The 12,272-nt window shown below is 43.8% G+C and overlaps 1 protein-coding gene and 1 long non-coding RNA gene across 3 annotated transcripts in view; one reads left to right on the top strand and one right to left on the bottom strand.

The window, feature by feature from the left end:
- Window positions 1-795: 795 nt before the first annotated feature.
- LOC147141618 (uncharacterized) lies at window positions 796-2,408 on the bottom strand. Its single transcript, XR_015088020.1, has 3 exons — window positions 2,302-2,408; window positions 1,426-1,489; window positions 796-1,347 (listed from the first exon to the last, which is right to left on the bottom strand). It is a non-coding gene; the product is annotated as an uncharacterized LOC147141618 (long non-coding RNA).
- Window positions 2,409-10,606: 8,198 nt separating this feature from the next.
- The window catches only part of mtmr14 (myotubularin related protein 14), a 99,800-nt gene continuing 98,134 nt past the window's right edge, over window positions 10,607-12,272 (top strand). Inside the window, exon 1 of one of the 2 annotated variants that reach the window (XM_086039838.1) lies at window positions 10,607-11,650. In XM_086039838.1, the coding sequence (XP_085895964.1) occupies window positions 11,516-11,650 (135 nt within the window). In that variant the 5' untranslated portion in view covers window positions 10,607-11,515. The remainder of the gene's footprint in view (window positions 11,651-12,272) is intronic. The other variant, XM_086039839.1, reaches the window with a different exon arrangement.

Raw genomic sequence — 12,272 nt, 5'->3', positions numbered from 1 at the left:
TATGTCACGTTCATACCACGTAGGACATTAATAACACACAATGAGGAGAGAAGACACACGATATTGTCTTTTTTACTTGTGAGGAGAGCGAAGGAGACTGCACAATTACAATTTGTCACAGCGCTCTGAAACAGCCCCTCCGCCTCCTCTCTTAATTTTCTTGGGTGGTCCCTAATTGTATACATAGAAATTGCTACTCTAAAGGGTGGGGGGAACATGTAGCATCGCGACAAACAGTTCGAAGACGGTGTGTGTGTCAGGTTCCAGTGACGACTGGAAGAGGTGAATCCCACAAACGTAGACAGAGAGAAATAAAAAATGAATTTAGCAAAAATGTATTTACACTCAAGACTAACTACCGACAAAGTGCAACAGAAGTCTCTGGCGAAAAACTGCCAGGATAAAACGAACAACAAAAGACGCTTGCTAAACTGCAAGGGAAACAAGGAAACGCAAAATCATTTGTCAAACAAGGAAATAAGAAGCAAGGAAAAAGCCAATTAGCAATAAACCAAAAAACGACAGTATAATAGAACCAATGAAGCTATACACAGCAAAAACACGCAAACAGAAATAACTAAGTACTTAAGATAGATTGTCTAGAAAATACAATCTCTTTGGAGCAATGAGTGCAGGCAAGAATGAATAATCTGACGAAGAGCCGTCGTGGTGGCAGTCCTTTTAAAGTCTGTGATTGTTAAGGAATCTACAGGCTTGGCCAGTGAGATGGATCTTTAAGGTAGGTGGTAGGAGCAGCCGCACGGTCACAGGGTTCAAGACCTCCTCCACCTCGAACAGCCCAACGAACCGAGTTCCCATCTTATGGGAAGTTCCCACCAGGTGTATATGCCTGGTGAATAGCCAGACCTTCTGGCCAGGAAGGTAGACCGGTGCGGCGTGATCCGGCAGTTGCGGGAAGCTGTGTGCAACAAGGCCGCTCGGATCTCCTTCCATATCCGGCACGTTATAGATGAAGCTGGACCGAAGGGAGTTCCACCTGGCTTTCTTGGGAGGGAAACAAGGGAGGCTGATAACCGTAAGCGGGCATGAACGGTGACCAACCTGTGGCAGACAAGACGAGGGTGTTGTGCCCATACTCCACCCATGGGAGCTGGACAGCCCAAGAAGACGGACGAGAAAGGCACACACATCGAAGACTGCATCTTGATTTAACCGTTGAGTCTGACCGTCTCAGGATGGTATCCAGAAGTTAAGCTGGCCGTGACTCCTAGCGCCTTGCAAAACTTCTTCCATACTTTAGAAACGAACTGGGGTCCCCGGTTGGAGACGAGGTCATGCCATGGAGTCTGAAGACGTGCCGGATCGGTAGTTGTGCAGTCTCTGGAGCTGATAGAAGATTGGATAGTGCTACAAAATGAGACATTTTTGAGAATCGGTCAATGATGATGAGTATGACTGTGTTACCTCTGGACAAAGGGAGCCCTGTGATTAAATCCAATGAAATATGGGACCATGGACGAGACGTAACCTGTAACGGGCGAAGCAAATCAGACGGAGGTTGATGAGAGGGTTTGCTGCAGGCACAAACCGAACAGGCCCCCACAAAGTCTGTGACGTCTTTTCGGAGTTCTAGCCACCAAAATATTTGGGCGAGCTGGATATATATTCCCGTAGGGCTTCTTGTTCAGGTTGAGAAACTTGGTACAATCTCGAATTTGTGAGTTGGGCATTGGGCACAAGGTCTATGGCACAGTCATATGGTTGATGTGGTGGCAGAGATTGGGCGCGTTCTTTGCTAAATACCTTACATAAATCGTGGTACTCTTTTGGGACCTTGTCTAAACAGGTCATTTCAGATGGAGGGTTATCAAACTGAGGGTTCCACCCTCCCGCGGCCTTTAGGGCAACGCGCATGACAAAATTTACTCCAATTTTCCAGCGCCGGCCTATTCCATTCTATGTCGGGGTTGTGAAATTACAACCATGGCAGGCCCAAAACGACGGGGGCCGCCCGCGAAGGCATGACCAGGAATTTCCTTTATTCCCGCTGGTTACCAGAGAGTTTAAGGTCCACTGGACTGGTGATATGCGTTACAGTGGCCAGAAGATTCCCATTGAGATCACTGACCCTTCGCGCTTCGTTTAGCTTCTCTAATGGACACCGCAACGCTTCCACAATACACGGGTCAACAAAACAGTCGCCCGCACTGTAATCAATGAGCGCCATGACTCTAACAGTCCGACCATATCCCGCCACCTCCCCCAAAAGTACGAGCCTTCCCTGATTATTAGCACTATTCAGAGTCTCACTTGGTTCCTTCTAAGTAGGAACGTACTCACAATGTTTGTCAGCTCCGGTGTGGACATGCTGCTTCCGAGCTGGATGGAGATCGGGTGCAGCTCCTCGGTTTGGCAGGACAGTTTGACACTTTGTGACCTAATTGGACACATTAGAGGCACGCCCCAGTCTGGAACAGCCGTTGTCTCTCCTCCGGGAGCAATTGTCCCCCCTCCGAGTTGCATGGGTTCATCTCCTGGTGTGGCCATGCTTGGGGAGGACTGGCTGTCAGGAGTGGAGGACACAGAGTTGGAGTGGTCTTGGAGCCCCCTGCTGGCCCGGAGTGTCTTTGCAGTCATCCGGGTGTGTTCCTCTTCTTGCTCGCGGCGTCTCTCCCTCATACGATTATCTAATCATATGGCCGGGGTGATGAGTTCTTCCAGTTTGGCGGCAGTTTTGGAACTCATCTTTCACAGAGGAGCGGAGCCCGCGACGAAATATGCTACGCAAGGCACAATCATCAATCCACTTTCTGCCGCAAGAATGCGGAAGGCAATGGAATAGTTGGCTATCGACTGGCTACCCTGCACATAATCTAACAATTGTCCCCCTGCCTCTCTACCCTGGACGTGGTGGAAAACGCGGCGGGATTCATCAAAAAAACTCTGCATAGGAAGACCGGAGCTCCGGTCGAGCGTTGCCCACCGTTATTGCCCAAGATGCAGCCTGGCCAGTCAAGAGACTCATCATAAATGCGACTTCTGTACTATCACGGGAGTAGGTGGAGGGTTGATGATTGAAGATTAACGTGCACTGGTGAATAAACTGAACACACTTCCCAGGTTCCCCAACATAACACGACGGATGAGATAGGTTCGGCTCAGAGTCTAGGGGAGGGTACACCCCTACCGCCGTTGTAGGTGGCTCAACCAGTGGTGCCCCACAAGGAGCCATTTGCTCCATCTGGGAGCCCAGCTCCTCAACCTGTTAGAGTAGCATGGATACTGCGCTGCGAAGCTCAGCTAGTGAGGTCTCCTGCTGGCCCATCAGTTGCCCTTGACTGGCCAAAGCTTTCTTAACTTTCTCTACGGGATCCATGGTTGGATTATTCTGTCAGGTTCCAGTGATGACTGAAAGAGGTGGATCCCACAAACGTAGAATGAGAACTAAAAAACGAATTTAACAAAAATGTATTTACACTCAAGAGTAACTACCAACAAAGTGCTACAGAAGTCTCTGGCGAAAAACTGCCAGGATTAAATTTACAACAAAAGACGTTTGCTAAAAATCACTTGTCAAACGAGGAACAAGGAAAAAGCCCCTTAGCAATAAAAATGTTCAAGTGCATACATGTTCAAATCCTCAATAAACACATGATACCAAACGTCTCTTTTACAACTCCCGATTCGTGACTACAAGTAATTGTAAACGGAGTAAAAATTTAAACAAATGAATAAATAAATAAGGAGGAGGGCGGTACTTGAACCCATGACGCGGTGAACAATAAATCAACACATGCCTCCTGTGCCACTGCCTAACCACTGTGCCACCAGCTGGCACACTTTCAGAGGCGCACAACTGATACTTGTAGATCGGAATAAGTACCCCGGTGAGGTGGCACGAGTTAATCTGTGTTAAATGTATACGCCCATGTCAACTGGCTACTTGGAAGCAACTTGACATGGTCGCGATCGTGGTGCTTTTCACCTAAATTAAAATTCGTACCTGACACTCCCGCGGACACGGATGCGCCGAAATCACTGATGAGTGATGAATACATGCATGGATGTAAAAATAAGTGATGTCAAAGAGAAGCATCAACATGTTTGAAGCGATGTTGTAATCGGCTCCATGAAAAGGAAGAAACGCATAACTGCTGTCTGTCGTCTGATCGTACTGTTTTCCAAATTATTTATAAATAAGCACACGGAACAGTACATGTGGACTAGTCTTGGATAACAGCAACATTCCTATTTTCATCATTCGACCATTTTGCAGCGATCGGAACTGAGTGTTCCATATATGTCTCATTTTGGGGCAATTTCGGCCCAAGTGAAGTCAATAAACAGGCGATACACAGCAGCGCGTTCCCCACTCTGGATTGACTGCAAGAAATTGGGGAAATAAAAGTTAGAAATGAACAAATGCCTGTGAACGCGACTATGTCAAGTTGCTTCCCAGAAGCTAGTTGACGCGCAAATGCCATCAGCACTCCCATGAGCCATTGTTTTTAATCTATATGGACCGGTTGTACGGCGTACATTGTAGTCATTCGTATAGGCTAGTAACATGAGCAGCCGTAATGCACCCTTCTGTACCGTTTTGACATGACGGGTTCGAGTACCACCGTTGTCCAGATCTTTTTATTTGTTTATTTCCAACTTTTATTTGCCCACTTTCTTGCAGTCGATCCAGAGTGGGGAATATATACATATATAGAACACTCATTTCCGATCGCTGCAAAATGGTCGACTAATGAAAATAGGAATGTTGCTGTTACCCAAGACTAGTCCACATGTACTGTTCCGTGTGCTTATTTATGAATGAGTTGCAAAACAGTGCGATCAGACGACAGACAGCAGTTATGCGTATCCTCCTTTTCATGGACCAGATTACAACATTGCCTCAAACATGTTGATGCTTCTTTTTGACCACTTATTTTTACATCCATGCACGTATTCGTCACTCATCACTGATTTCGGCGCATCCGTGTCAGGTACGAACTTTAATTTAGGTGAAAAGCAACACGATCGCGACCATGTCCAGTTGACATGGTCGTATACATTTAACACCAGATTAATTTCTGCCCTCGCTGGGGTACTTATTCCGGTCTACAAGTATTAATTGTGTGCCTCCAAAAGTGTGCCAGCTCGTGGCGCAGTGGCACAAGAGGCATGTGTTGATTTATTCTTCACCGTGGCATGGGTTCTAGTACCGCCCTCCACTTTTTGTTGTATTTATTTATTTTCATTTTTACTACGTTTACAATTACTTGTAGCCACAAATCGGGAGTTGTAAACGAGATGTTTGGTATCCCGTGTTTATTGAGGATTTGAACAGGTATGCACTTGAACAATTTCCATGTAGCTTGAGATGAATCTGCAGAGAGGAAACACAAAATGACTTTTTGACATTGCCCTAACGGCCATATCTGGAATCGGGAGCCAGTTAATCTGGAAGCCAGTTGAACCGTAGCACGGGAACCAAGATGCTTCTAATCTTTCTTCCTTGAGTGCCACCTTTCTCGCCAAACACCCTGATCAAGTCTTGTGAATTTTACAGGCATTTGAACAACAAATTGTTGTTTGATTATTAATTTACCAACGTACCAATAAGTGTACAGTACTTCCACTGGTCTATATCACGCGCCGTGTTTAACAGTTGTGAGCGGTTTAGCTAAAAGGCAACAGCAAACGAAAGCTAAAACTAATGGTCATACATCTAAAATAATTAAGAAATCAAAAATAAACATCACAGAGAATAAAAAGTGAAAATGAACTTACTGACTGATATGTTTCTCTCCCGTAGATGGTTTAAATTTGATGGATGCACGCAGCTTCAATTTGTGTGAGTCAAATATTAGGCTCACAACTCTCTAACTTTCTGTAATGGAACTTTACACAGAAGCACGCAATCTTAGCTGATGAAGAGGGTATGTCGCACGTTACTGCCACCTCCTGCTCTGGAGCGGGATTGCATATGGGATTCCATCCATTATCGATACCGCTTATCCTCACAAGGGTCGCGGGGCGTGCTGGAGCCTATCCCAGCTGTCTTCGGGCAGTAGGCGGGGGACACCCTGAATTGGTTGCCAGCCAATAGCAGGGCACACAGAGGCAAACATCCGCACTCACACTCACACCTAGTGTCCAATCAACCTACCATGCAGCCGGAGTACCCTCGGAAAACCCACGCAGGCACGGGGAGAACATGCAAACTCCACACAGGGAGGCCGGAGCCGGGATTGAACCCACGACCTCTGAACTGTGAGGCGGACATGCTAACCAGCTGACCACCTTTATGGGATTCCTATTTAAACCGATTGGGTTGTGTTGACATAAAGCAATCATGCCATTTTAAGAATTTTGCCTGTCAGGTAAAAACTACATTATTGAAGCATGAAACATCATGTTTAAGCACTAAACATGAATAAATAAAGCAGAAGCTACATGTCACAATTTTGTTTATAAAACAGACACCCATGTTGCTTTTTTTGAGTGTAGGACACGCCCCCCAATTCCACCACCGGTGGAAACAGAGCTAAAACATGACAGTGTGTGTGTGAAAGTTCATTGTTATTGTTATATTCTGTCCCAATGACTCAGCGTCAACCACGGGATGCTCTTCAAAAAGAGCATCGTTCCTATTTTGCAGCTGCGCCCTTCTCACATTCCAATTCTTCACCAACAACTTCGATTTACATGACTCGCTGATTTAATAACAATGAAAAGTCAAGGGATCTTAATATGTGGTGGTGATTTTAACAGAGTATTAGATGATATACTTGACTTTTCGAACGGCAAAGGTGGCTTTGAAAAGGTCAGAACAAAGATCCTACACTTTATGGAAGAGAATGTAGACGTGTGGAGAGATCGTAATCCGACAAAAAGGGAATATACCCATTAGTCTCATCTACATAATGTCTACACCTGATTGAAATATATCTTCGTTTAAAAATGACTTAGATTTGATGAAAGGTTGTGATATTGGACCTTGTACAATTTCTGACCATAATCCTTTCATTGTTAATGTCTGCCTTACAAGTAAGAGAAGATGTACTCTTTGGAAAATGAATAATAACATTTAGAATTACCCAGATTATAAAAGTAAATTAATGAATGCCATTAAAGAATTACTTAAAGTGGAGGTCAACCCAAACATATTGTTTTAAGAATAGCCTATGTTCTATACAAGGCCACAAGTGGAAGCCAGGCATTCTGAGATATTGCGTTTGTGGAATAAGAGTTAATCCACCCGTTTTTAGTCATCTCCGGGGGCGGCCATTTTGTCACTTCTGTCAACTGAAAATAAGTAGCCTTGTCAACTGCTCAAGGCTCAGGTAACTACCAATCACGGCTGACCTGTTTTCTGAAGCTGACCCTTGATTGGTCGTTACCTGAGCCTTGAGCAGTTGTGATGTCATTTTCAGTTGACAGAAGTGACAAAATGGCCACCCCCTGGCTAAGTGTGGGGCACACAAGCAGTTCTGAGGTAAAATTATAAGTATATCTGCACACCTGAAGAAAACTAATCAACACAAACTTGCATGTCTTGAAGAAAAATTGTTGAAACTTCAACAAGAGGAATTTGAAAAGTGAAGTAAAGTCTGAAATGCAAAAATTGAAGACGAAAATAGACGATATTAACATGGAGGTACGGAACAACTTATTTTTATAAAACAACAATATTATGAGGCAGGTGGGAGATCTTTGAAATTGCTTTCCTGTAAACTAAGGAAACAGCAAGCGAAGAGAACATTATATAAAATTATGAAACCCTTAAATGGAAGTCAACCCAAACATATTTTTTTCAAGAATATGTTCGATGGAAGCCCACGATTTGAAACAAGGCATTCTGATAAATATTGCGTTTGTGAAATAAGAGTTAATCCATTTTTAGCCATTTCTGGGGGCGGCCATTTTGTCACTTCTGTCGACTGAAAATAACATCACACCTCCTCAGGGCTCAGGTAACGACCAATCACGGATTAGCTGTTTTCTGAAGCTGATCTGTGATTGGTCGTTACCTGAGCCCTGAGCAGTTGTGATATCATCCCATCCATGTCATATTAATCAGAATGCCGTGTTTCAACTGCCTGCTGGGATCATATTCTTGAAAAAAATGTGTTTGGGTTGATTTCCTCTTAAAATAACAAAATGGAAATGGAACAAGAGAAAATAAAACAAGGTTTCCAAAACCATTACAGAAACCTGTACACTTAGACTTGCAGAGACAACCATGAATGCATAGACTCTTTCTTGGCACAGTTAGATTTACCAATTTTGACAGATGAGCAGAATGATAAATGTATTGCTTCAATAACAAAAGAGGAAATTCATTGGGCCATTAAGAGGCTAAAAAGTGTGAAAATGGCAGGAGCAGACGGATTTGGTCCGGAATGGTACAAAGCAATGTTGACCCAATTGATTCCAACGTTACTTAAAACATTTAATTGGGAGCTCGACAAGAAGGGTGACTCTAAAATCTTGGAATGAAGCAACAATATCCATAATTCCGAAAGAAGCCAAGGACAGAGTAATATGTAGTAATTACCATCAGTGCTCTAAATATCGACTACAAACTTTTTACGCCAATTTTGTTGAATTGATTCTGCCGTTGCTGATACATAAAGACCAGACGGGGTTTATAAAGCACAGACAGACACAAGATAGTGTCAGGAGAGTTTTAATGCACAGATAACAGTAACAAAAAAAGAAAATATACATTAATTCCCAACAGCAATATAAATATTTTGGTGAAGTTAATAGTATGTTGTAACCTGTTACACTTGCCAAGTCCGTCCCATTTCAGTCTTTTTCTTTTAGGTCCACAGTTTTCTCACTTTTTCATCCTTCGGGAATTTATGTAGGCTTTGTTCTTCTTTCGATGTGGTACTACACCCAGCCACAATGCATCGTTTGGGCATATATGCTGTCTTAAACATTCAAAATTTGTTCCAAAACAACAGGCGATGTACAAAGCAAGGCAGACTCCACCCAATTTGTGGGCGGGGCAAAGTCGCCGGCCAGTCTGTCCAAAAATACTCTTTAATCACTTCAGAGTTTTTTTCAAGGGGGGAATTTTAGTATTAACAACATTTTTTAATGTAGACCTATCATATAAGTGCCAATGTTCATCCCACCCAAGTGCTACTTTAATTCCTGGTTACAAAGAGATTGTGATGAGAGATTGATGTCTATTTTTGGATGTATTTTGATTACCAAAATGGAGGTACTTTCTTGATTTATATACTCAGCTTTCTCTTTATTTATTTCGGATTATTGTATTTGATCATCCATCCATCCATTATCGATACCGCTTATCCTCACAAGGGTCGCGGGGCGTGCTGGAGCCTATCCCAGCTGTCTTTGGGCAGTAGGCGGGGGACACCCTGAATTGGTTGCCAGCCAATCGCAGGGCACACAGAGACAAACATCCGCACTCACAATCGCACCTAGGGGCAATTTAGAGAGTCCAATCAACTTACCATGCATGTTTTTGGAATGTGGGAGGAAACTGGAGTACCCGGAGAAAACCCACGCAGGCACGGGGAGAACATGCAAACTCCACACAGGGAGGCCGGAGCCGGGATCGAACCCCCGACCTCTGAACTGTGAGGCGGAGGTGCTAACCAGTCGCCCACCGTGCCGCCCTTGCCTATATTAATGAATCTAAATTTTGAAAAATATGTTTAACCCTACGTCCACTGATAGTGTAGTGGTACACACGCCTGAGTTGTGTGCGGGCAGCGTGGGATCGATTCCCGCTCAGTGACAGTGTCTATGTGTGCCCTGCGACTGGCTGGCGACCAGTTCGGGGTGTAGTCTGCCTTCGCCCATTGATGGCTGGGATAGGCTCCAGCAACTCCCCGCGACCCTGTATAGGATAAGCGGTTTGGAAGATGACATGACATGACATGTTTAACCCTTTCATGCATTAATTATGATTTAATGTTATTATTTATAACATTAAAGCAACTTTTAAATAGCTGTCCACTGTAGTGACCACTTTTCATGAAAGGGTTAAAGAAAAGACTTTTGGGAAGATTTTGACAATTGGGTGGCTGAGAAGAATCAGGAGTTCACTCAGCTGGAGTACAAAGAAATTAAATATGGGACAGTAAAACATAAGAAACAGGGCATGTACAACCTTTTGATAATAATGTCAAAACAGTTCATTCATATATAGGTGCAGATTTCTAAAGTGTCGCCCTTTGTTCTTGATTTATGTAAAAGAAATGGGAAATTTTGCAAAGATATTGGAGAGAATTAGAACAAAAATGCATTTGTAATAGACGATGGTAGGATGGGTTTATTTTTTGAGTAGACTTTTTTCTTTTTCTCTCTTATTTTTGTTATACTGTACTTCACAATCCAGTGTATGCTGTTTGTGTGTTGTTTGCTCATTTTGTGGTTCTGTTTTGTGAGGGAATTGAGTTTGGAATCAAAACAAACAAACAAACAAACAAATAAACAGACACATAAATAAATAAATAAATAAATAAATAAATAAATAAATAAATAAATAAATAAATAAATAAATACAATTAATAATAAAAAAAAAATTGAGGCACCAATGAGGCAGCGGTCGTGGTATAAGGGGAAGTGGTCGCGGCATAAGCGGAAGTGACATAAAGGCTGCCTCGACCCGTACCGCAAATTGCGCTTCCGCTAGAAAAAAAAAAAAAAAAAAAAATAGCGCTTGAGCTTTCTCCGCACGCTTGTAACCTTCGCTCTCAAACACTATGTGCACTTGTACTAGGTGTACGCTTCATTGGGACCGTTAGGTGGAGTGTGGGTATTTGGACGTGACCTCGGTGAATTTCCGAACGCACACCCAGAAGGGGAGGTGATGTGTCACCTGGTCACACTAACTTCCTGTTTACCACAGCTCTGTATCGTGGATTGCAACATTGCGACCCGCTATTGGCGTTTGGCGTTTGGCGTTTGGCGTTTGGCGTTTTCATCCACATCAGTACAGACAGATTTTAGATTCAGATTTAGATACACCTTGCAAATTGATTCGCATAGTATTACAGCCATAACCATGGTTGCTAATTAAACTTAGTGTTGACATCAAGGGAAGGCGAGCAGGCCGTTCCGGATCCTGGACGTTTCCTGACGAGCTGACCACAGTGCGGCCGGGCCGTGTAAGGTGCTGCCGCTCCACCTCTGGTCTGAAACGCAAACCAACACCTGGGAACTGCAAGAATACTTAACTAATTTACGTGATTATAGTCACTTTATTGTTGTTTTTTTATGCATACGTCTAATGGCACACTTAGGCATCTGGAGCTAACTAGCTAGCTAGCGGTTAACTGTTGGTGGTGCTACTGGTTGGCCGTGCGGGTCTGCTTTTGTTTTGATAGCGAAACACCTCGCCGGTGCCCTGAATTCCGAAAGACCCTCCGGCACTGGCCCCTTCAAGAGGGCAGTCAGGAAGAGACTGGCTGGAAAGGGATGGCCTGGTCGGTCTTCCTGTTCCAGTGGACAAGGAGCTGCGGTGTTTGAAGGCGATCGAGTCCGGTTCGAGCCCACCACCGCGGCTCGAGGCAGAATGATGGCCGCCTCCCCCTCCACGGCCGGCGGTTTCAAGGCTGCTGGGGTGTCGGTCAGAAAGGGTGAAGAAATAGCGGATTTGATAGACTTATTTTCCAAGACCCAGTACAGAGCAAAGGAAGTCACTCATCGGGTGAGTTTTTTGTTTTTGTTTGCTGTTGTAGTAACGTTGTACTGACACCTGCCAGCTTTTTGCAACTCACATCATCTAATTTTTGTGCAGCAGTGTTCACAGACAAGCTAATTGAAGTGACGGTGGGGCCGGGATGGCCATGTTTTCACTAACAAGTTCACTTTATATATGTTTTGATCAGGAAAATGAAAAGAGTTGCCATTTTCTATTTTATCCATTCATTTTGGAGAAATTACGAAATAAGTCAGTCCATGAATAACGCCCCTTGATAATGAGCACAATGGCCGTGCCCCCTACTGTTCTATCCTTGTTCGGCCGGATTCATGCGAGGAACCGATTCCAAACCCTCCATTGGAAATCATTGTAATTTCATTGCTTATAATGTCCAAAAACGGTGATCAATTGGCACCAAAATGTATGTGGACATCTCTACTAATGCCCACTTCAACATATCAAAAGGATTAACCGCTCCGTGACTGATTTATATGAGAATGAGGAAATGTGGAAGTCAGCAGAAGCTACATAGATTTAGGCTCGGAGGAGCGCACACTGCTTCTTTGCTTAAAAAACAAAACGTAAAAAACACGGCTTCTTTGCTTTAAAAATAAATAAATAAATAAAC

The sequence above is a fragment of the Filicampus tigris genome, chromosome 9 (assembly GCF_054856515.1).
Source record: "Filicampus tigris isolate MCC_2025a chromosome 9, RoL_Ftig_1.0, whole genome shotgun sequence".
NCBI classification, from domain to species: Eukaryota; Metazoa; Chordata; class Actinopteri; order Syngnathiformes; family Syngnathidae; genus Filicampus; species Filicampus tigris.
This window is presented reverse-complemented; position numbering and strand designations above follow the sequence as displayed.